General features: G+C 42.2%; 3 protein-coding genes and 2 long non-coding RNA genes across 5 annotated transcripts in view; 2 read left to right on the forward strand and 3 right to left on the reverse strand.

The window, feature by feature from the left end:
* The window catches only part of tram2 (translocation associated membrane protein 2), a 16,667-nt gene extending 12,989 nt beyond the window's left edge, over positions 1-3,678 (reverse strand). Inside the window, exons 1-3 of the mRNA XM_042390404.1 lie at positions 3,457-3,678; positions 868-931; positions 548-657 (exon numbers count right to left, since the gene is read on the reverse strand). Coding sequence (XP_042246338.1) covers positions 548-657; positions 868-931; positions 3,457-3,576 — 294 coding nt within the window. The 5' untranslated portion in view covers positions 3,577-3,678. The remainder of the gene's footprint in view (positions 1-547; positions 658-867; positions 932-3,456) is intronic.
* LOC121882277 lies at positions 2,929-12,108 on the forward strand. Its single transcript, XR_006092062.1, has 4 exons — positions 2,929-2,971; positions 10,707-10,794; positions 11,190-11,218; positions 12,027-12,108. It is a non-coding gene; the product is annotated as an uncharacterized LOC121882277 (long non-coding RNA).
* Positions 3,878-10,613, reverse strand: xkr5a (XK related 5a). The gene is made up of 7 exons (XM_042390403.1): positions 10,155-10,613; positions 8,821-9,004; positions 8,373-8,557; positions 8,080-8,292; positions 7,688-7,857; positions 7,321-7,432; positions 3,878-6,087 (listed from the first exon to the last, which is right to left on the reverse strand). Exons 1-7 carry the CDS (start codon positions 10,285-10,287, stop codon positions 5,141-5,143), a joined length of 1,944 nt encoding a protein of 647 aa, XP_042246337.1. The 5' UTR covers positions 10,288-10,613; the 3' UTR covers positions 3,878-5,140.
* prdm1c (PR domain containing 1c, with ZNF domain) lies at positions 11,232-20,492 on the reverse strand. The gene is made up of 7 exons (XM_042390402.1): positions 20,259-20,492; positions 18,485-18,742; positions 16,854-16,973; positions 15,561-15,813; positions 13,056-14,080; positions 12,764-12,892; positions 11,232-12,366 (listed from the first exon to the last, which is right to left on the reverse strand). Exons 1-7 carry the CDS (start codon positions 20,283-20,285, stop codon positions 11,812-11,814), a joined length of 2,367 nt encoding a protein of 788 aa, XP_042246336.1. The 5' UTR covers positions 20,286-20,492; the 3' UTR covers positions 11,232-11,811.
* Positions 17,042-24,930, forward strand: LOC121882278. Its single transcript, XR_006092063.1, has 3 exons — positions 17,042-17,538; positions 21,790-21,893; positions 24,221-24,930. It is a non-coding gene; the product is annotated as an uncharacterized LOC121882278 (long non-coding RNA).

The raw sequence follows: 24,930 nt of genomic DNA on the forward strand, positions 1-24,930 counted from the left end.
TTGCTTAAAAACCCCACAAAGTGTATTTGGATGCTAACACCAACAGGGGAAACCACTCATATCCTGGTTTCAGTATACAGTATGCATATTCATAGCTTCAGTATCATCAGTATCTTTCCGGTTCTTCACTTCAAAAATGCGTATTAGGATAAGCATGAAGTTTGAGGTAAGATGAGGCAATGAGGTGATATGAGGTAATAGAATAATCTTCATTTCCAATAAGTTTCCTGAAAAGAAGTATGTAATTTGGTGCCGATTATGGAAAGTGTTCAATTTGTGCTCACAATTATTTATTTCAGATTAAAATCAGAGAGTCTTTTAGTGAGTGCACAGCAGGTCAGGTCAGAAATGAGTGTAGCATACAATTCAAGAAATACAGAGAATAAAGTTTCCAATAATTAATTAATGATAATAATAATAATAATAATAATAATAATAATAATGAATGTGGGTTCAAATGGGACAGTTCTTACATAATTAGTGTCAAATTACATACTTCTTTCTAGGAAACTTCCTGGGAATTGTGTCACAGTGAAAGGGTGCTTACATCCAGAAGATACTCCTGCACTACTGCATGGAGGATGATGGCGATGAAGAAATAGAAGAGGATGGTAGCACAGTCTTTCCATCCGTAATGGTACCACGTCACCTCTCCCTCTAAGCACACAAAGGAGGAGTGAAACACACACACAGCATGTTTGCAATCAGAGGTGTGTTACACATCCTGGAGCAACAATTAAATGACGCTGATGATGCAATGACATACACTGTGGATTACAATCAGCAATATAAAATGTTTACAGCAGCAACATTGGGGCGGTGGGCACCTTCATTACTGCAGAGTAATTTCTCAGCTGCACTGCATACCTTGTGATTGTGTGGTGACATTGTACTGAGGCTGAATGAACAGTATGGCCGTCTTAGCGGTTGCCTGAAAAATGAGATGAGATGATTATTAGAAACATATTTCGGTGAACCTGTCTGAATGCAACCTGAAGAGGCCGGTCATCTGAGTATCAAAAAAGTAAGTAGGGCCTACGTGTGTGTGTGTGTGTATGTGTTTGTGAGTGCACAGAGGGGATGGCGAGAGAGTAAGAACCCAAGCATTTCAGGATATATTGTTTATAACATTGTCGGTTCTCCCCTCAGGCATTGTAATTTGCCACTGGGAGCTGAATTCCTAAAGGTGCACTGCTGAAAAGTCTGTCTGGCATGACAAGGCTTGTATTGACCTGAAGCTTCTAACAGAGGTTCCCAAATAATTTTACATCAAGCATCCCCACAAAGACATACATTTAATAACTTTTTGCTTGTTACCTCTCAAAATAAAGTTACATCTACCTGCCACCCCATGTCACATGCTGCACACGTCTATGAATTGGATTTCATTCAAATGGTGAGTTTCACTTCTTGTTTCATTTGAACATTTTTATAGGCCTGAATAGTTTCCGGCATCTCACAAAAAAAGACTGCAACTAACAATTATTTTCACGACTGATTCATTTGTCAACTATTTTTCAAATCTGATATCTTTTTTAATGTCAGAACACTTTTCAAAGTGACATCTTCAAATTGCTTGTTTTGTCTGATTAAAAGTCCCAAACTCAAAAGACAATCAATACACAATTATATGTAACAGAGAGAAGCAGAAAATCCTCACATTTGAAAAGCTGGAACCAGAAAAATACTTTCTAAATTACTCTAAAGCAATAGATCAATACAACTGTTAATTGATTGACTAATCAATTAAATGACTATTGGCTTCAGGACAAAAAGGATTAGCCTGTAGAAAGATCTAAAGAAATCCCTCTCAAGAAATCCCATCTAAGCAGATATGATTTGGCACAAATATTAAGGAATCATATTCTTATTGAGACCCCTCAAGGCACCCTAGCCGGTCCCTGGACCCCAGTTTGGGATCCATGGTGTAACAAGTCACCAGTCATTCCTTGAGTGCCAAGGACACGGGGGACTTGTCAACGCCTATATCTCGAGTTCACCCAACTGTAGCAAATATGTTGCTCTCATTTTCCGAAATGAGAAAACTGAAGGAAATCCCCTACTTATTGTTTTACATGTCCAGCTGTGTAAGCACAACTAGGATTCAGGTGTTACACCATATTTGGTGACCCATCAGATTCTGTGACTTGCAGTGTTGGAAGAGGTACTCAGATCCCTTACTTAAGTAAAAATATCAATGCCACAATGTAAAAATACTTCATTACATGTAAAAATCCTGCATTTCAAATCCTACTTAAGTAAAAATATAGAAGTAGTAGCAGTTAAATTTACTTAAAATACTAAAGTAAAAGTACTAATTTAACTAAAAGTACTAAAATTTGTACTTTTACTTTAGTACTTTAAGTAGGATTTTAAATGACTTTTAGTTGTAATTAAATATGTTTACATGGTGGTACTGACACGTTTACTTAGCTTAAGTAAACGATCTGAGTACAACTTCCAGTACTGCTGGTCACAGAATCTGATGGGTCACCAAATACGGTGTAACACCGGATTGAAAGTTTCCGAAATGCTCAAGCGGCGGCCTTGGAGTGAGTGTTTGTGAACACGTAGGAGACACTATAAACTAAAGTAACACCTAATGAATTCAGTCACTGTATGTCAGTGATAAAATCCCCTCAGGTCAGTCAGGGCAGTCTTTAAAGCGGCTGAAATCACTGCGGCCAGCAGCAGCGGCTCAAAGATTGAGACGTGGCAGTTAACAACCAGCATCAAGATGGCGACAAAAACTCATACTGATTCCGTTATCGTTTTCCAAAATAAAACTTCTAACGCCTGACGTGCATTAAGAACGAACCCTAATGCAACGGCAACGCTTTTAATTTGAATCCTGAAAACGATCTACTTCCTCTATCTGTTTGGCTCTCTGTGACACTTGATACAAACCTTGAAATCAAAATGTTGCAGCGGACTGTCTCTGCTGGAAACTGGAACAAGACATTTTTAGAGGGTAAAACATGAGATTGTTAGGAGAAATAAGTTGCATCGTATAGTTTTTGAGTAACCGCCTAGTGTCAATGCTAACAGAGAAGTTTTTACCGTATCCCGATTTCACAAACAAACTTTGAAATTAAAATTTTAAAGAGCAAAAAGCGGAACACTCTCACCGAAGCGAAAAAGCGTGAAAGGCTGTTTTTAACCCTGCTGTTTTCAGCTAGCTCAGTCCTAATCACAGGTTCCTAACTTTGACTGCGAGCAGAGTTATCATTCATTGTTCACAAAACTTGTAAAACTGCAGCAAGCAACCACCATATCCGCGGTGAATAACTACTTCAGATAGTTGAAGTAGCAAAATGTTTGCAAAGCAAAGTTATTTCGACCGAATAAGATTTCAATTCGCCACAAGTTTACATCTCTAAATGTGCAGCAGACTTGCCATCTTAAAAAACAGCTGAGTGAGACGAGGGAGGAAAAGAGAATCTGAGTTCATCTCACCTCAAACATCAATCCAATCAAAATGAAAATCACCAAACTGAAGACGATGTCGGCATGGTTTTGTATTAAGAATTCCTGGCTGAAGAAAGGGTAACTCTTGTTTCTTCGGCGAAATGCCATGTCAACTCAATGCTGTTTTCCCTGCTATTTAATAAATCTGAATTTTTCTGACTACGAAGTTCAGGAGTTAACGTTCTCACTGATCTGCGCATGCGCGGCGCCTTAAAGGGCGAGTGCCATAAATACCTTCTTTGAGGCCATTTACACAACAAAGTTCAGCCTGACACGACAAAGGACCGTTTCAACCCGAGCCACCACACACAGATGCACGTTTTATATGTCCAAAATATGCAGAGAAGTCAACTTTCAACAATTCAGCCCATCAATGACACACGTACCATAACACAGAAACACTGATCCATTTTAAATAATTACAAACACCTTTAATCCACTCACCCAAATATGTAGGCTATTTATTGCTTATTTAAAGCCACCAGTGGCCTTGCACTTCACAGTTCAAATGTCATATAGGGCAGTCACTTAGTTGCAAGAGAAAACCTAGCATCATGTCACTACTTTGTTTGTGGATTTCATCCCTTTTACAGCAACAGCAATGAGCAAAAATGCATCTTTTACCTAGAAATAGCAATCAGGATCACATAAAAAAGTCACTACAAGTATCTCATAAGCATCTTTTCATCATTTTGTTTCACATTATTGACATTTGAAAGCTTTTTAAAGTCAGTGCCTGAGACGTTTTTTTTCCCTTCAACATAATGTAAAGTCAAAAAACATTTCAGAAATTACATGGTCAACATGTAAATAAAGTTAACACATCAAACACAGTTTCGCCAGGTTGACACACTAGCCCTGCTTAAAGCAATGCCAGTTGACATGATTATACAAAAAATACAATATGTTGTTCTCTGAGGGAAGTGTCTTTTTAAATGGGAATAACAAAAAATTCACAGCAATAGACATATGGTACAAAGGATACTTGTGCTTTTAAGAAGCCAACAAAGCTCTGGCCCGCGCTGAAATGGTTGAGATTTAGACACTTCTGCGCCCTTAAGATCTAGGAATAATATCTCTATTCTCATAACGACTGGCATTGATTAACATGAATAACAGCAGCTTCATTTTGTAATATAAAGACCACAAGTTGTCCGAGATCATGAAGCAGCTGCATATATCTAATGACGTTTATTGATATAACTCATGGCTGCTTCCTTAATATATAATTACAATCTGACAGAGCCAATATTGTGACACAGCAATATTCTTGAGACTTAAGGTAATTGCTGCCAAAGGAATTGAAACAAATGTTTGTTGAACATGAGAGTAGAAGGTGTGTCTGAGCTCCATACACCACCGATTAGCTCGTTAATTATCTTCTTTATGTCTGATGAAAACACTGTCAAAGGTTTCACCTCTGTGCGTCCAGCATTTGGGCAATGTGTTGCTCTTAGAAAATTGTTAATGGTCTAAGAAAAGTACAGGTTAGCTTAGCATTATCCCAGAATTGTTTGCATATATACTATGCCCCACAGTGTTCTAAATATACAAACACATAGAAGTGAAATTTCCGCCAGCCTTTTCATCTTAAAACACTTAAAAAGCTGGTGTACTCCTTTATTGTTGGATAAGTTGCTGTTACTTTTTCCCTGATTCTGTCATGAGAAAGCTAGAAATTATCATCTTCATCTCTTCGGGACATTATGAGCTGCCTCCTGGGACCTGTGAGGTGAGGGACACTGGAGGGAGAGTCCTGCACTCCAGAGTCTAGTTTAGGTGTGGAAGTGAAGCGTGGTCCAACCCTGCCCATTAGCCCACGGACATCTCTGTGAAGGGATGGATCGCTAGGGATGGAATTGAGACGCACACCCTGTTCCAGACCCCCAATGTCCCGGTCCAAACGGTGGTTACTGGTGCTGCTGGGAGACTGAGGATCAGCACTGAAATACAGCGTTGAACTTGACTCGGTGGGGCAGAAGTACGGCTCTGGACTGTCTCCAAATACAGACTTGCCCTCTGGTGAGCTGCGTTTGAAATCCGATTCGGGCGACTCCAGCGGGCTCTCCATCTCCAGACTGTCTTCCTCTTCTTCAGGTTGTTCGTTCGACGTGGGTTCGCTCACACTCTGGAACTCATCTTTGCAGTCTGAAAGTGGTGCCAGGCCTTTCCCCTGAGACTCAGAGGTAGAGACGCCCTCACAGCTGCCTCCTGCCGTGATAGTGATGCCCTCGTTACTCTTAAACTCTTGGTTGTACTCCTCCATGTCGAGTATAGCTGCTGCTCCGCCGGCCCCATACGCTCTGTTGATCTTCCCCAGGTCACCTGTTTTCAGGGCCAGTCGGATAAGAAGCCAGTGGTGATGGTAGCAAGGGCAGGAGCTGTTAGGCCTACCCCTACAGGTACCCGGGTGCTCCAGCAGGGAACCAGCCACACCTGAGAGGGAGAAGCTACCATGGTTTTGTATGGAGGGAACTGGCATGCTTTTGTCTCCAAGAGAGAAGGAAGACTCCCCCCGTTCTATACACGTGCTGCCCATGTGGTTGTGGTTCGTGCCCTGGGAGATCTCTGTTGACTTGGGGTGGAGGAACCGGTAGTAGAGGACTAGAGAGGTAGCGCCTGGAAAACACAGGGATAGGAAATTGTTGATTTTAGTACACTTGTCACAAGTAATATTTTTTCCACTAATTAACTGGCAATGATTAACTGAATAAGACTGAAGAATTATTTTGATTTTTTTATTTAATTTTAGATTGCTCCTTGAGAATGTTTTTCATGTCTTGTTTCCTATGAAGTTTTAGATTTAATTAATTGCTTCATTCTTGTTGTACATCCAATTCAGACTATTGTCTTGATTAATTGTCATTCGGTCTACATAATGTCAGAAAATGGTGAAACATGTCAATCACTGTTTCCCAAAGCCCAGTGTGACATCCTTAAATGTCTTGCTTTATCACAACCAACAGTCCACAACCCAAATATATTTAATTTACTGTCATAGAAGACTATAGAAACCAGAAAATATTCACATTTGAGAAGCTGCAAATAGAGAATTTTGGCGTCATTTCTAAAAAAAATAACTTGATACGATTAATCAATTATCAAAATAGTGGTGATTAAGTTTCTGTTAACTGATAAATCGACTAATCATTGTAGCTCAACATCCAGTATGGCACTTCTGTAGTTCTTGTCTTGACAAATGACCAAAGTCAAACATAAATATCCATAATACATGCAGTATTATATATGCTGTTGGTCCAAATCACAAAATAAGGCTGCAGTAGAGAACACTGCATCCGTACATTTAACCCTGTTTGCCAAAGTTTAGGTCTGGTGTTGCATCTGGATTTTTGATCTTTTTAAGTCTCCTTTGGTGTCCTGTGTTATACAGAAATTACGACAAACAAATGATTTATAGGCACTGAAATTCAGTTTCTTGGAAATACTTACAGCTCACCGGTATTTAATTGCCAAGTGCAGTTTTAAAGGCATTTAAGATCATAGTTTATTTACTATGAAATTCAACTCAGTAAAAAAAAAGAAAGTGGAATATCCTGCACATAAGGTCTGTGTTAGGATGGTAGCTTGCACTGCATCACCAATGTACTATTGCTTATTTGACAAGTAGTACTTTAAGGGCAACATCTGTTTGTATTACAGTAATACAAACAGCTGTGTTGTCCTACTTAGAATGTGTTTGAGCCCATCTGAATCACTGTTTCAGATGCATTACTCACATACAACAAAAACTTTTTGCCTAGTTGACACTGGTTTAATAATAAGAGATAAATATAAAAAACATCTGACACAAATCTGTTCCAAAACAAAGGGAGTGCAGAAAGAGTGACTCACCGAGAAGAAAGCTGCACAACACAGTGGTGGGGAGGGTCATGTTGTCCCATGATGCTTCGCTGAGGAAGTCGGAGGCGGCCAGCAGCAGAGTGGCGTTCTCGACAAGCATGAACTGAAGGTGGAAAGAAGGTCACACCATCAGTCATCTGCAGACAGCTTTACGTCACTGTAAGCTAAGGACGCAGGAGTGAGGATGACAATGCAAACTATCTGTCTATGTGTGTGAGCGTGACTGCTGCCCTGTGTGTAGGTCAAAGAGACAAAGCTATGCGTGGAACACAAAACAACATATTGACAACAGGCATCAGGATCAAACACAGCAGAAACAAGTTGATGAACAGCAATTTCACCAAAAGTCACTTCTTACTGCATAAAAACTGGCCATGCGGAAGCGCGATGGTCCGTCTTTGACGTTAAGGAAGAGGAAGACGTGGACGAGCCCCATGATGGCATTAAAGGCACGCCAACACCAAGGGCCGGTGCAGATGTCTGGTTGCTGTGATACCAGCCAGAAGGAGGCTGTGAGCCAGTGAAAACCTGGAGGTCAACGTAAAAATAGACTAGGAGGTGCGAGCGCAACAGAGGATCCATATACAGTATATCAAGCTGATGCAGTGGGCCAACTTGAAAAGTAGATTAAGAGGACATGCTGCATCACTTTGAGGATAATTACATCACTCATCAACTTGAATGTAAAATGAATTAAATTCTGATGTGTGTGTAAGCTACGGAAAAGCAACCATGAAGCATGCTGCTCACCTGCTACTCCACAGACCCACCAGTTAAAGACTCTGGCAAAGAACATGAGGCAGGTCACCCTGGCACCCAGCATGCCTGCCCTCCACACCAGCTGGCACAGCAGGGCAGCCGGAGGCATGGCCAGGTGGCCTGGCCGGATCAGACAGCAGGCTCGGCTGTACAACACCAGGGCCCAGGAAATAGACAGCACACACAGACCACAGCAATAGGCCACTGAAGGTAGAACAGATGCAAATCATTAAAAAAAAATGACTCCTATGTGGAGCCAATAATTCAAGGTAAGCTCAGTTTACCTGGGGACATGATGCCCACATCAGTAGACACCACGATATATGCCTGCAGCAGACTCTGAGGCAGCGTGAGGACGAGGGCCTCCAGAAGCCAAAGGGCAGCAACATCCGCCTGCTGCATGACGGCAGCACCGAGCTCAGCCACTGAGCCCTGCATGTATAACACAGACCTCATGCAGTCCCATAACCTGCCAGAAGAGGGAGACAAAGACAGAAACCAGAGACATGATACACCATATGCACTCCTAATGAGGGTTTTAACAGAAGAATAATGTCAACAGAATTTTTACTATTAACTTTGATGGGCACTAAGAGTGTCACCAAATGTGCTTGTAGTGCAGGGCACAAAAAACTACTTTGGTGGGTGGTTTGTTTCCTGGATTAGATTTTAATGAGATAGTCTAATAATGGTATGTTTTGGACATAAAATCTGGACTGAAAAAGGTCTCACCTTTTGAAGATGCCCAAGTGCAGTATGTGTATGACAGAGAGGTAGCATCGCCTGTCATCACCATCATCATAGTACCATTTCACACTTAACAGCTGAACTGCCGTCCCCGGTAGAAAGAGGCCGAGAGTGAGGCCAGCCCACTGCGTCTCCTCGTTCCAAAGGTAAAATCCTATACAGTAGAACACTAACACACGCACACAAACACAGACAAACACGCAAATGCAAGCTGGTATAAGTACATTGCATTTATATGTGAAATGAGAGGGGTTTTAAGGGAAACACTGCACATAAAGCTATGTGTGAGGATTTACTGAAAGCTGCAGAGTCCTTGAGAAATTAAAGAGCGACATACACCTCGCTGAAGTGTACTGTCCTTTCATTTATGGAGGATGCTGTCCTAATGTGATGATACAATCTCCAACAATCACAGATAAGTGTCCGACTCCTGGCTTTTACACACCCTGCAATTATTTGTCTTTAGTTACATAAGACATCTTATTTCCAATCACATCGACTGTCAAGGACCAGACAGTGCGTCTCACTATATTGATCCTTTTAACACCTAATTTTTTTCCTTGACTGGCTGACTTCTGGCAGCTGCAGTAGGTATTTTTATCAGATGGGAATGATACACTTGCTGAAGACAAAGTCACACGTTGTACACATTCATTCACCTTATCTCCCTTGTGTCCTGCCCTTGTCCCATTGATCTGCTTAGTCAGGGAATCATCAAATCTCATAGTGCTGCCACTGTTGTCAATACAGACTCCAGATGTGCATTAATTGGAATACTTAAATAGTAATAATAATAATAATAATAATAATACAATAATATTCAACATTTTCATTATATATGTGTTTGTGGGGGGTGGGTGCAAGAGCAATCTAAAGGCTGAGCATTGTTCATGTAGCTAGGTATCAAGGACAGCCTTTTTCTGTAGAGGTTAATTGACAAAGTTGATAATTTTTCGGTTTTGTGACCCTGCTGAATGACCCCTGTAGTTTCTGGGGCCCAAGTTTGGTTAACCCAGCTGAGCAAAGCAATCCCAATGTTACGCTGCTGTACATTTAGCTAAAATGCTAACACTGTTTGTTAATACAGTAGTAACAGCTTCGCTATAACATCACCGTTTGAACTACGGCTGCTGCTGGAAGAGCTCCAGCATGAAGCATCATGACTGAGCAACAGCGTTTTTCATCCGTTATAAGCAATGAAAATACGCCACAGAAATACAACATTCGCCCGCCCTGTTTTTATCAAGAGATACGATTAAACCTCATGCACCAGTGAACTATAGCAGCCCGCTAGCTCTGGGAATTCTATGCCCACTTACGAGCGGTCCGTTCGGCCACGATAACCAGCGCCGACACGCCGAGCAGCGCCGCCTGGCACCACGCTATCCAGCATCCGCTCCGCCGGGCCGCCGACGGCATCCTGCGGGCGAGCGCCCCAGCAGCGTTTATCATGACACGGCTAGGTGGGAGAGGGAACAAACGGGTGACATTATCCTGGGCATCCTTCACCCTGAGTGCATCCGCTCCTTTCTTCTCCCGCTGCCTGCCCCCTGTCAAAAATATCTGACGTCACTGCGCGGTTTTTAAAGGGGCATCAGTGACTATCTTACTGTACAGAGCTCACCTTCCCTCCACCTAGGAAACTTGACCTATTCTCCACTTCCTGATCACTTATCCAAATCACGAATGCCCTCTTATCCTACTTATCGATCTAATTAAGCATCATTCTTTAAATTTCCTCCTACAAAGAGAGGTCACAAGTTGGGTTTCTGTGTCTTTTTTCAAGGGTTATTCAGCACTATGTTAACAGAGAAATCATTTTCTTTTTTGATACCTTTTGGGACATTCTCCTCTCATTTCTTTTCTTCCAGGTAGGTGAAAAAGCAGGGATCATCCAACTCCAGAGCATCTGGCAGGCACCATGGCACCTGATCAGTGTCATAAGCATTGAAGATGCTTGTAAGCTGTCTCATCATTAGATGGCCACTTTGAACATTAAGCCACCTGACACCCTTTTAAGTTGTAATGTGAGGATCACTGTGCACAGAAACTCCAGGAATGAAAGTCAGACTGTGTTCCTGTCCTTTAGTCACACTGCTTTTATGATGTTTTATCTAGTAAATCTGCACAGCATCTGTTTCTCTATGTTTTAGAATGAGTGTGTGTTTGAGTTAAGAGACGTGCTAACATCCTTGTTTTCATGTCTACAAATAAACTGCACAGTCATGTTGTGGGTAAATTGTCAGTCAGCTGATTAATACTGAAACTAAAATAGGGAAGTGTATGTCCAAAATTAGCCACAGAATCTGATAGATAGTCAAGATAAGTTTGTCCTCTGTGTTGTCTTTTTGCAGGGTGAAGGGTTGACACTTACTTACTGGTGGTAAGTATTCCAAGACTCATAACAGGATGTTTATCTACGTCACCAACTTCCCACATCAGCACACTAAACCCTCACCCAATATGTACAGTATATGTGACACACAGCCAACTATAGTTTCCTCTGTGTTATCACTTCTGCACTTTGCTCATTTACATTATATAGTCATGCCGCACAGTAATTGTCACTTTAATTAGAAGACAGTCATAGATACGCAAACAGACAGAGACACTCATTTTTGCACTGTGCAACCACAAATAAAGGCGAACTGTTTATGCATCATCATGTTTAGTTGATGTTCCATAAAGACATTTCAGAGATACAAAACAAGAAGCAGAAAATTTCACAAATTTCTGTATGAATCTTATATTAAGAATAGAAATGTAATAAATTAACAAAATTGTATACATTAAATCAATCAAGTCACTGGTCCCAGGCCATGCTGGAAGAGTCTTGATTCTTCACACACCACAGTCTCTGTAGAGTATAGGCTAGGCAATCCATGATTGAGATAAGGCTTTACTTCAAATAGGGCAGTGACAGACAGCTGCTTAGTTGACCTGTAAGGATTATATGGCTGGATTAGCAAGGCTGTCTTAGGGCTCTGACATGCAACCTGACTCCAGCTTGATGCTGGTCGGATGCAGAGGTAGAGGACTATGATGCAGCTGAACAGCAGAATACTCCTTTGCTGATTTGTAGATGCTTAACTCAGTGTCCCCTCTGGCATCATCCTGGTAGCCAGAGGTATGAGTCTCCATCTTCTTTATCAGGTCAATAACATTCCCCTTGTCCATCTTGGCCTCCACAGCCATGGCCTCAAGTTGCTCTGCTGCCTCGCTCATGTCAAACCTCTCGATCTCAGAGTTGACTCTGTGTAGCTCCTCTGGCGAGTGTCTGTGGGAGACTGAGGGGGAGAGGGGGCAGAAGCCTTGGAGGTGCACCTGGAGGCTGCAGTAATGGAGATAGGCACAGGGGCAGCGAGGGCACCGGTGAGGTCGCTCCCCGGTGTGGAGGCGTTTGTGGAGCTTCAGGTGGACGAACTGAGTAAACCGGGCTGGGCAGAGCTTGCACTGGTAAGGCCTCTCACCTGAGTGTAGCCGCTGGTGGGTCTTCAAGTTACTGGTGCTGCTGAATCGCTTATGGCATACCTGTGTCAAAATAGAGCCAAAGAGAATAATGTTCATGAATTTTCTAGTCTTGACACTGTAACATAATGAACATTGGTTTCAAATACCAACTTTGAGGATGGTTTATGGACATTAATGCAATAATAATATCTCTTTTGTTGTATATGTAAAATGTGTTATAGTGAGCTTTAGAGGTGCTGGTAGGCAGATTTTGTTACCTTTGGAGAGAGCCAGGCTAGCCGTTGCCCCCTGTTTCCATTCTTTATGCTAAGCTAAGCTAACTGGCTAATAGCTCCAGCTACATATTTACCATACAAACATGGTGTCAATTTTCTTGTTCAACACTGAAGAAAGCTAGAAAGCGAATAACCATATTTCCCATAATGTTGAACTATATCTTTAAGGGATGTAGCCATACCTTGCATTCATGAGGCTTCTCTCCTGTGTGGACCAGGTAGTGTTTCTGCAGGTGAGCCAGCTGTGTGAAGTTCTTGTTGCAGGTTTGACACCTGAAGGGACGCTCTCCACTGTGCACTCGCAGATGAACCTGAGGACGGCATTACATTACTCTGTCAAACTCAAGAAACCATGGTGACTGGTAACTTCTAACGTTGTTCAGCCACTTTCAGTGTTGTGAAAGCCACTGTATTGAGCTGGTGGCTGGCGTTACTCCCCACAATGCTTAACTAATATCATAAAGCAGAACTAACCTTGAGGTTGGACAGCTGCCCAAAGACCTTTCCACAGACGTTGCACTCATACCGGATCTTTCCGTTCTGCCTGGTGAGGGGGTAAGACAAGGTCTTGTAGCCAATGACCTGCCCTCCATGTTTAGTCTTTCTGAGGTCCATTGCATCCACAGTATTGCTATGCGTGGCAGGGGTGGGCTTTGAGGGGAGACAGTCTGAGGAGACAGCTGTGCCCAGCGGTGGTGAGCATCCTCCAGGTGCAAGAGAGGGCAGTGCTCCGCAGAGTGAGGTGACCATAGATGAGGCACTGGATGTTGAAGGTATAGGGAGGTCTGGGTGGATGTTGATGGGAGGAGAGTGTTTGAAATCTCTGAGGTTGTCTGAGGGGATCCTGAGGTAGTTTGTCCTTTTAGATATGAGGTTCTTGTTGTCTTTGTGCTCACTGATTGGTGAAAGAATGAGGTCTTGTTTGGTATCTGATAGTGCAAGTGAAAAGTCTTTGTGTCCATTGGCCCGAGGGTTGAGGAGGTGTGCATAGCCATCAAAAGGCAGAAAATGGGATGAGAATGTTAAGTGAGATTTCAGTCGATCACTATAGAACGGGTATGGGTGAGGTAGAATGCTGTTTAGGCCAAGTGAGTAGTGAGGCAGGAGATAGGGATTGTGCCTCAGAGCAGGATAAACACAATCAGGCACAGAGGGCTCTTGGTAAGGTTTGGCTATAACAGGGGTTTGACTATGCTGAAAGCTGAAGCGTGAACTGGTGGGGACAGGACTACTTAAAGCTGGCCTTTTCGTGGCTGAAGGGCCACAGGATGGCAGAGATGGTAGAGGTGCGTATCTATGGCTGTGGATTCCTTCTGTGTGGGGCTTGATAGGGTAGACAACACGGGGACACAGGGGAAAAACTGAGAGGTTGTTCTGAGATAAGGGACTGTCCAGACGTCTGGGGCAAGTAGTCAGGGTTTTGGAGGGCTCGTCCCGAAGGATTTCAGAGACGCTGTGTCCTCGTTTCCCTGTTGTCTTCTCCAAAGCTTGACTCTGCTCTGTGGGACAAATAAACAACAGGGAAATGACATCAGAAATCTATTTTAGATATACAGCATGATTCAACTGACTGACACGTACACCCATGACTTTGACATAATCTCATCTCATGATTGCATGATTTACTTTCAAAGGTACCTATTCTATAGTCCAACCTGTTGCTTTATGCTTTGATGATGATAAGATTAGCATGTGCGTTTGTATTAGGTGTGTCCACCTGTGTATTTTAGTGTCTTTTAAGACTGTCTCCCAGACCTTCCTGGGCACTCTATGAAAGTGGACACCAGACGTGAAACAATAGGCATCTGATCAGGATACAGATAGAATGGAGGGCAGGAGTTAGTGGGTACAGTGGGTTATTTGCATTAGAGGGCTGGCCAGTTGTAAAAGTATTTTCCACCACAAGCAGGACAGGATGCAAAGACTCTTTTTTACCTGCTTTCAACCTCACCCAGACACAGATAATCCTGAAAGATGCTTGATGTATTGGAAAAGTATGCCAGTAACAACACCTACTGTAATTTAACTTAAAAATTACACAAAAATTCCTCTGTATTCTGCACAAAAGATTATGAAAACTGGATCCAAATATGCATTTTATTTGAACATATAACTTTAAGCCTAGGAAGTTATGAGGAGAGATTCTGCTTTGCTGACTTCGTAGGAAAAGAACACGAGCTGACAAACAGAGGAAGACAAAATACAGAAGTATGCTTGAACATTTCACCTACTCTTGTGCACAATTAACACCCCCCCCCCCCACCCCCCTTAGCTGTAGCCCTTATCTATCTGTGTGCTCGCCTGTGTTACCCTTCCCCCTCTCTGAGAGGCCAGCTCTCAGCAAACAAACAGCCGACACTCAGTGAGATATCAATCTGTCAACGGGTCACCTTGTCAGGAAGTTCAAGTAGTCACTGGAGCGCTTCCTACCTCTCTTCCTCCTCAAGAGCCAAATAAATAAGGATTGTCATGCCAGAATGCTGTCAGCACCTCAGGCAGCCCAGTACTCCTCTGTGTGTGTGAGCGTGCGTGTAAATTAGTATTTTGGTGTGTGCATGCAGTCTCTCTGCTTTTGTGTTTGTGAATGAAAGCCAAATGCCTTGTGTGTGAATGAGCTGCCAGCTGTGTTTCTATGTGGAGTTAAAAAAGGGAAACTGAAACATCGCCTAAAGTCCTGAAGTTGGTCTCATCTTACCAAGGGACTATGGCTACACCTGGAGACAGGCCCTCTCTGCTTTCAGGACCCTACTCTCCTCCTTTGTGTCCTGCTTTAACAAAGGGCCATGGGCGTGACTGAGTAACTTCTTAAACACCCACACAAAGAGTGTGTCAGTCGTCCAGCGCTTTGACTGGGAGCGTTACTCCACGATGACAATATACACCAGATATGTCTCAAAGTGCAGGCACAGGAATGGTTCTTGTTAAGTGTCCAGCGATAGTCAGTCCTTCCTAAATGGATATGGCTACTCACACACTTACCAATAGTTTCAATAGTCAGGTGGCCCAGTGGAGGGTAGTTACAGCGCTGCGCAAATTCAGGGCAGTACCACACCAGAAGCTCCTGGCCAGGCTGAAGTGGTTTGATGGTGTAGAAGTAGATGTCCAAACCACTCTGGCATGCAACCAAGTTCTGCTTCTCCACACCACAGGCTGGGTTGACATAACGCATCCAATTGCTCCGTTCCTCATTCAAACCATCCAGGATGTGGTGTAAGTGCCCCTCAGAGAAGACCTGCGGTGTGAGAGAGTCAGAAAATGAGGAGACGAGAGAATGAGTTCAAAAGATGATGACAAGTCAGCATCGTGACATACTCTGAACCTGAAACTATGACAACACTGATTCCCTGATGCTTTTATGGTAAATACTGTATATGGTTTCATCTGGGATAGGCGTCATCTGTCTTTGTAATAAGTCATCTTGAGTTCCGAAAGCAACACTGAGAAAGATTTTCACTTTATGACTGGATTGTAGTACTCGTTATACTATCTCGCCCACCACTCCTCTCGCCTATTGTCTTTGTGGTAGAATCATCACCGTGCCTCTAAATGGCGACCTTTTTAAACGCAATTTAAATTCAGTTAAGTCGGAGTGTTATTCCTCCCTCGCTTTATGTCTATAAAACTCTTCTTTATGCCATCTGCTCTTTGAGGCTGTGCTGTCGTGTGAGTCATGGCTCTAATGTTAACAGATTGTCTGTGTTATGGCTGTTGCAAGTTTTGGTTGGGGTTGCATGATTTCAAGGTTGCTGACTCTAAACTGTAAATTACACAGACGTGTGTGTGTAATGATGGATGTCCTGATGCTGCTGATTTGTAACAGAACAGTTCTCAGGCTCAAACCCACTTCCCTGCTTAGTCAGTGTGAGAGTTTGTGAGTCTGGAGAAGCACGGACATGTGCATGGTGTATTTACTGGCAGTGATACCACTGCCGAGAGAAGCGGAGAGAGAGGAGAGCCACTGCGTCACTGAAACCAAACAGCTGTGTGTGTGACCTCAGACAGCTACATAAACTGTGCAAGCACATATATACAGTGTGTGCACATTTAAACCCATCAAATGCAGCGTCATTTAACGATACCCAAGCACTGGCAGACAGTGTCATACTTTCACAGGATGTCAGACATTGACCACAACTGCTAACTCGTGCCATGCCACAGCCACAGCAACATCACCAGATGGAGATACAGGATGTTAACAGGTTTGAAACACACACACATTTAAACTTAATATGCAAACATACAAATCCATAGATTAACATGCATTTCACTTACCCTCCAAAAGTACTTCCTGTTGGCATCTTTCAACAGTGTTTCGTTGGTGTAGCTTTCTCCCACCAGAGGCCCGAAACGTGTCCCTTTAGGAATCAACTCCTTACTGGTCACCCCGAGCACCTGTTCAAAAAGGAGGACATGGTATTATCAAACAACAGGGTGGCTAACAAATTGGAGGCCTGGGCAAGCAGCCGGATGCACTGAGCTGAAAACATAATTAGAGGGATTCTTGGGAGTACAGTCCTCCTTATCTGACTCACCATCCCCCTTGCTTGTTTCTTGGTGACTAACCAAAAGGATCAGGTCAATTTGCTGAAAAATTGTCCTCTCCCTGAGAATTACTGTCTCCAGAAAAAGGAAATAAGTAATCAAGCAATTAGTTCTTATTGTATAGCAGCCACCATAATGAATGTGCTGCAAAGAAAATGAGAATTTTGTGACACTGTGACAGAATGTGCTCCTCAATTCACATGCTGAATATTTCATAAGCCAATCACCCATGTTATCTTTAGTTTCTCTACCATATTAAAATTTCACCACTACTCTTGTTCTGCTACCTCCAGGTGTGAAACTCACCCTCCTGTCTCAAGCCTCCAGGGTGAGGAAGAGAGGATAAGGTGTCATGGACACACACCAACCAGTCAACTGCACCTTGAGCTCCGTGTTCAAATCCCCTAAGGCAATGGTAATGTATTCTCTCTTTCATCTTGGAGCAATACTAGCATATAATGTATATAGCTGGATCAACTGCTACGTGCTTAGCCCTACAGTTTATCTCCAGTTTATCCAGCTAGTTTTACGTGGCTTTGTCTGACGGCTCCATTTGAGGTGCCCTTGTGTCACAGATTACTGTAACATATCCTGCTCTTTGGTGTCAACCATACTCCAGACAGACCTTATTAGAAGGTCAATGTGGTAGTGCAGGTATTTTGCTGCAGACGCCTGGGCTGCTTCCTCTGATCTCGCCTGACTACAGTCTTTGAGACTCAACCCTAATCTTGCATGGAGTGTTTGGGAAGGAAACCTAATGTCAATAGTGTCAATAGTCAATAGTCTACTTGGTTAATCTTTTGTTGTGCATTTTAAGGCTTTCTGCCGTACTATCTGTGATCTACAAACTCTTGTCCATTCACGTAAACATAAACCATCTTTCCACTTGTGTGGAAATGAAACTATAACTGCCACACACTTAATCCGGATGATCCATAAGGTGGGTCCCAGTGCCTCTGCTTTGCTTTGCGTTGAGTGCTAGGACAATGGGTTGGGAATCTGAGGTAGCTACTAATCATAGAGACCTTAGGCTGTATGCTGAGGGGGGCTTGGCTATTGTCTCTGTCTTTGCTTCAACACATACATAGCAGAGAGGAAAGGCTGAAATTAGACAACAACATGTCAAGTATTTCCCTCCTGAGGATGGATGAGTGGATGGAAGGATGTTGGAGTGACGCAAGGAGATGGCACACAAAACATAAACAACTACATACCACTAGATATAGAACACAGAGAAATGTTGGGATTTTATCATTTTTCTGCATCATTTTCCTGCCTTGGCTTTAAAAAGAATAGCAGCAACTCTTCCTTTGATGAACAAATATAGACACAAGGACAAGGAAGTCTGCTTTGCTGTGTACCTCTGCTGAGTTCAGGTGGCGTTTCAGGGCCAGGTTTCTGGGTAAGGATCTCTCGGCCCGTGTCCTGCTGTGGTTTTCGGACTCTTCTTCCAGAGGTTGGTCATTCACGATGTAAGTGCACTTCTCCTCAAAGTCTGTCTCCCTCCATGATGTCATGTCTACATCCTGTGTGTCTGGCATTGCTGCTGTGATGACCCCTGTGCTTTGCGGTGACCCTTCTGAGGTTAACATGGCTGTGCTGCGCTGAGAGGAGGAGGCCTACAGGAGAGATTGAAAGATACAAATTTTGGAAATATCATTGTATATGTCGGAAGATTCAGCCAAAGACGCATTTTCCCCTATTTTCCTTTTATCTTTTCCTCTTATGTCTCTATTCAATGGGAAAAAACACAGACACCACAAACAACAGCTGTATCAAGGGAAGTAAAGTTTTGAATGGAGCTAAAATTAGATTCTAGAGAGTGAGGTGTGACACAAAGGAGGTAGCGACAAGGTAGGCTGGTAAGTAGGAGGAGTGGTGGAGAATCTAACTTTCCCATCAACTGCTACTACCGGACAAACAAACTTCAAAGTGGAGCCCTCATGCTTGCTGCCCCATTGCCCCCACTGTCCCATACATCCTGTGACTATCCAAACCACAACCCCTGGGCTATAAGGGAGGTTCCTGTGCACGTCAGCCTCGGAGCAGGACCACTTTCACAAGGAAACCAGCACTTCCAGTGAATCGACCAGACTTCCTCTGAACTGACTGAGACTTGGCTCTCAGCCATCTCTAAACTCTCTTTCTCTTTCTTTCTTCCTTTCTGTTTGTTCCTTACTGTCTCTCCCTCTTTTCTCAGAAGGATTGTTGTTGGATAAGTCAGCCCCAACAACCCTCCACCCCCAGAATGTCCTGTCTGATGGGATGAAACAGTGAAATGAGGAAGAAGAAGATAGAAGAACTTGCGATTAGAAGACAGTGCTCGGATATGCCTTCTGCGAACTTCTTCCTTTTTAGACTCATCAGTTTACCACTTAGATATTGGTAGATAAGTCTGTGGTTGGTAGGAGCTCATTTAACTTGTGTTCTCTCCTGAAGTAAGACCAAACTAGGGAAAGTAAGGCATAAAATTTCCAAATCGTGCACAATTTTGTATTAAAAAAAAATCTTTAGTTGGATAGGAAATGGAAAACTTTAATTTCCCTTTTGATGTTCTTAAAATTCTGTATTAAATAATCAGAAATCCTTCAAAAGTTACACAGAATTTGATATACAGTCTCTCTATGCAATAGTGGCACACATGCTGTAATAACAAAATATGATATTAAACCTTTGTCAATTTGTTCTCGAGAAGAAAAAAGAGATGCAAATAAAAGTGCAGCGAAATGAGATTTATGGACAACATTTCACGCTATTTTTCTCTGAAGTGTGTCACCACAGCTGACTCGGAATGACTGTCACAAGTGTGACAGCTCACTCTGAAACTATTGAACCCAGTGACACAGCAGAAAATATATTCTGAAAATCAAGACATTAGTCAAAGGCACACAGCTGTGGTGTGCAGGACAACACGTAAAATGTCAACTCTAGAAAGCACCCTGTAACTCCGCTTACAGTCGATATACATTTCCCAGGACAGTGTCGCAATGCAAAAAAGAAATTAGTAATTGAGTCAATAAATGAAAAAAAAAACAAACTCCTATCCATTTGGTTAATAATTTAGAATAATTAACACAATTTTAATCCTCTATTAGCACCAGTAAGTATGATTTGAGGAGGATGTTGCACACTTACTGTGAAGCCTTGAGAGGAGCCACACATAGGTCAGGCTGTCTTTGCCCTCCTTGAAAGCTTGAGCGTCTGTAAGCAACCAGTGGCTGTTCCCCGTCTCTTGTCCTCTCTCTTGCGCTCTCTCTCTCTCTCTCACACGGTCTCTCAACCAACCTCAGTATCCTGTGTACCTGTGTATGACTGACTGCTCACTCGTGTGACTCTTTCTCTTGCTTCTTACATGAGAGGAGGGAAGGTGTGTTTTTGAGAGAGAGAGAGATACACTCCCTTTTCCTCTCTTGCTCCCTCCCCCTCCTCCCCCTTTACCCCATGACTCCTCCTTGGAGAGTGTGTGTGTGTGTGTGTGTGTGTGTGTGTGTATGTATATGTCACTCTCTTGCCCCAAGGCATGAGGCTTTCTCCAGGGGGGTGCTCTGGCTGTCACACAGCTATGTCCGGATCAGACAAATACATCTTCATTTTCTGACAGTCTATCCCTCCATCTTTGGGTGAGAAGATGGCATACCTGTGTTGTGTTCGGAAGTCAAGGACACAACAGAGAGGAGATGAGGTCATTTTGGTGCTTGAGGAGTGTGAAGTAAAATTTTGAAATTCTAACGGAAGTTTTTTTTGGTTTGTTTGTTTTTTGAGGATGTCAGTTAGTTCGATTCCATTTAATGTCTCATGTAGCACATAATATTTTAAAGTTACAGTTAAAGTTAAAGTTTTAAAGTTAAGATAAATGTCAGACCCTCAATTATTTCTTGTTCTTGCTGTGTTCATCCTAATTAGATGGTCAAAATAACTAAAACACAGCTGGTAGAGTAACACTTCTTGAATATGAAGAAATTTAATATCTTCATCATAGCAACAGCTGCAGACTGAAATATTTCCACTCCATGTGTTCGTTGCCTGTTTGACTCACTGGTACAGATGGTTACATAGTTTCAGGGAGTAGAAAGATAAGATCGAATCATTAGAATTTTAGCTAAATTCTTGATATTTACTTTCTGTGAGTAATACTTTGATACTTCAGTCATGGGACATTAAATCTAGTACGAAAAGGAAGTAATCGAGAATTCTTTTAGTTTCTTATGAATCAATAAATGGAAAGCAGATTACACTGTTGGTTAATATTGACACTAGCACTAGCACACAAGTATTTTTGCTTAAACACTAGTGAAACATTAGGACTCTCTGAGAGTACACATGATAAATTGCTGCCTAGAAAATATGTAAAATATAGATGGTGCATATTTCCTAGTATTTTCTTTTGATTCTCCCCTTCTGTCCTCTTATTCTCTTCCTTCCAGATGTGTTTTGCTTAACTCTAATCTAAACCAATTCAATTGTGTTTCTTCTTATAATGATATATACTTAAAATATGAATTCCATGTTCAAAAACTATTCTACATCAAAATGATCAAGTAGGAAGTGTAATTAGCTGCAACATGAATCACTTCAAATACAGATGAGATGATTGCGAATGTAATACTGTTGATGACGTGTGTTCTCGTGCATGCAGGAAAGTTTTATTGTGTGCTCTCTCCTTCAGGAGACAGTTCAGGTCAGTTCAGTTCTTCAGACTTGTGTCCAGCTGTCCTTCTGTACTACACAGTGAGGGTGCAATCCAGAAAATGTGGATACTTGCGTCATGCTGTAAGTTTATCTGTAGGCTGGCTTTCACCCCAGCCTGCTCCATTCTTGTTCTTTCTTCCAAAGGCAACATTTGACTTGGCAGGCTGCCAGCCTGCTTAAGAATTGTCTGAATTTTCAGACTCATCATCCACGCGCTTGACACGCGACATGCAGCGAACAACAACGTTGTGTGTGTGTGTGTGTGTGTCTATGGGCTTACTTGCATTCATCTATGTCTAATGATTCTCACTCACTTTCTTCATTTTCAGCAAAGTTCATATTGCATCGCCGTGTGTCAAGTGGATTCTGTTCCTCCTAGACTCTACTTTGTTTCTGTGGTGTTCTGTCCTTCTTTTCATGCATCCTGTCCCACTCACCACACCTGACCAAGCTACTAATTATGGCTGCTGACATGAGCCACCATGTAATTTAAAATCCACTTCTCTGTCACTGTTTCGCTCTTTCTCTTTGCCTTCAGTCATTTCATTCATCACCTTCTATTCAGCTCTCCTATCCTCCTCCTCCTCTTCCTCTCTAATGCCTCTCTATCTGAACCTTCTCTTCACTACATCTATTACTCATATATACTGTGTGAGTAATTCACATAATGACAGCACGGACATTTTGTATGAGTTGTGTAGCGGCCTCTTAGCCGAGATTGCACTCAGAACTTTGGGTATGTGTGGGTGGATGTTTTTCTGCGTGGGCATATACCTGCATGGTAACTGAGTTGACTTGGACTGCCTGATATTTGACATGACATTCTTAGAATGACAGGATGATGAGCTGGCTTATGAAAACGTGACAATGACTGCCCAGAGGAAGAGCAACGAAATGTAATTTACTTGTATGTAGGCCAAGAAGAACAAGCTCTTCAGCTGACTATATACACACATATACACACACACACACACACACACATATACATATACATATATATATATATATATATATATATACTGTGTGTGCTAGGTGAGAGAGATTACACTTTGTAACTTTAACTGTAGCCACAAGTGTAAATTATAGTATCATAGTAAGTGTATTTAACTGAAAAGGGGTGCATTATATTGCTTATGATTTGGCTTTTCATTAGTAACTGAATACTTTTTGTCTTTCAAAAGTTACACAGTCTTGCATCATATGGTTGGTTCAACCAAATTACAAGAAAAAGATTTTCTCACTTCTAGTGGTATCTTGTCATACAAACGTAGTTTTGATTTTGATATTTTCCCTCACCCAATACCCATGAAGTTAAATGGAATTTCTTATCTGAAACCATCAAAAACTAAGTACAAAAGCAATGTTATAAATCTTTTTGAAGACTCAGCGTCACTCAGTGATAATAACTCTGAGTGATCCATAGACCTCACCATCAACAGGTTTCAGTGAAACTACTTTCTACTGAAGAAATAATCATATGCAGTGTGTTCTGTGGATTTTCCAGAGTAATAGGGGCGCTGTTTTTTTCAACATATTTTTTAAATGCTGCAAATACCATAAACAAAATTTCACACCCCTCCATTGTACTGGGGTGGAGGCAGAAACCTCAAATCCTGGAAAAAACCAGAGCTATCTATATGGCTAGACAGCAGTAGATGAGTGAGAAAATATATTATTTCCTTTTGCATTTAAAGAAAGGAAAACTTGCATTTTCACATTAAGATACCTGAAAGGCAGTTTGTTGACTGTACATACTTAGAATACAGAGAGCTGCTTGTACATAGGCTAAAGGTGCCTTTGGGGCCTCTGTAAATTGTCTAGGTAGCTTAAGCCCTGTAATTTCCATGCTTGAGTCTGTACCTGCCTTGGGTTATTTCTCGCAGTGGGACTAAAGGCGACCACTCCTTCCTTGTCACCTCCCCCGGGGATGAGGACAATGATCTTTGCCAGGGATGGTTGAGACTGAGCTCATTTTATAACCCATTACAGCTGAAATGTTTGACACAGCCTCCACCTCTGCCTTTCTTAAAGTTTTATGGCTGACTCAAGGAGAAATGCATTCTATCACAACTATCTTTTTGTCACAGCCCACCTACTCTACACCCATGTCACCCTCACTTTTTCCCTGCCATGCTGTGCTTTTATCGTGCTGTCAGCCTCGGTAGCCTCCCCTTCCATTCCAGTTACTTTAACTGATTTCTCTTACCATGCATTACCCAGCCCTCTACTCTGCTTGTGGTCTAGAAATCAGTCATATACACGTGCATTTCTTCCAGTCTTGACATTTCGATATACCGCATGTGCTTTATTGAAATGACAGGAGCAATATGAGTTTAATGAGAGCGTTTCTAACAGAAAAGCAGACGTGTCTTTCTCCATCTTTTTTTTTTTCTTCTTTTCCATTTCAGGTTTGAGTGTGAATAAATGTCAGCACTGCAGCACTGCCACCACCCACCTAGTCCACCAACCATCTCTCTCCTCCACTGGTGGATGATCTCCTGTTGACAGGCCAAGCGTTATTATAATGGTTTCAGGGCTAAGAGGAAAACTACTGCTCTTCACAGCAGATGTCTTTTCAAATCCTGACAAAACCACCCACAGAGATGAGGAGAAAATACTATCACTGTACTCAGCTGACCCGGAGCATACATGTCAGTAGTCTGTGAATGATAGACAATGTCCAAAGCTAGCAAGGACGCATGCGTGCTTCCAGACTTACGTAAATAACATCTGTTTTTTATGCTCAAGTTTGGTGTTCACCTGCACAGACTGTATTTCCCTGAGGGGTGGGGTGGAGGGCAAGAAAGGATTAGTATTTCTTTTTTTTTTTTAAATTAACTTTAAATTTTTACTTTAATTTATAGATTTAATGTCCACATTACACCTCAAATTTTTCATATGGTAGATCAATGTCAGGCATTAACCCCTTTGAATACCAAATATGATTGGTGAAGTTGACCACAAGCTTAACCCTAGTGTGATGTGACTTCTGAGATGACGAATGTTGTGCTCAGACTCTGAAAGCGGCAGTGCAGAAATCCACTTAACAGCCAACTCATGAAGTGACTGGTGTCAGGCTGAGGAGTGTGAATGAAACACGTTCCAGTCTGAAACATTT

This window comes from Thunnus maccoyii, chromosome 17, assembly GCF_910596095.1.
Source record: "Thunnus maccoyii chromosome 17, fThuMac1.1, whole genome shotgun sequence".
NCBI lineage: Eukaryota > Metazoa > Chordata > Actinopteri > Scombriformes > Scombridae > Thunnus > Thunnus maccoyii.

What these genes read in the sequence shown, in the direction of transcription:
- xkr5a (XM_042390403.1), bottom strand. Translation starts at nt 10,287, where the DNA reads ATGATAAACGCTGCTGGGGCGCTCGCCCGCAGGATGCCGTCGGCGGCC. An exon ending in TGTGGGCATCATGTCCCCAG is followed by an intron (nt 8,293 to 8,372) that starts GTAAACTGAGCT and finishes TTCTACCTTCAG; the next exon opens with TGGCCTATTGCTGTGGTCTG. An exon ending in GCATGGCCAGTTTTTATGCA is followed by an intron (nt 7,433 to 7,687) that starts GTAAGAAGTGAC and finishes TTCCACCTTCAG; the next exon opens with TTCATGCTTGTCGAGAACGC.
- prdm1c (XM_042390402.1), bottom strand. Translation starts at nt 20,285, where the DNA reads ATGTGTGGCTCCTCTCAAGGCTTCACA. An exon ending in GCCACCTGAACTCAGCAGAG is followed by an intron (nt 16,974 to 18,484) that starts GTACACAGCAAA and finishes CTTTTTGAACAG; the next exon opens with GTGCTCGGGGTGACCAGTAA. An exon ending in CCTGACTATTGAAACTATTG is followed by an intron (nt 14,081 to 15,560) that starts GTAAGTGTGTGA and finishes TTTGTCCCACAG; the next exon opens with AGCAGAGTCAAGCTTTGGAG.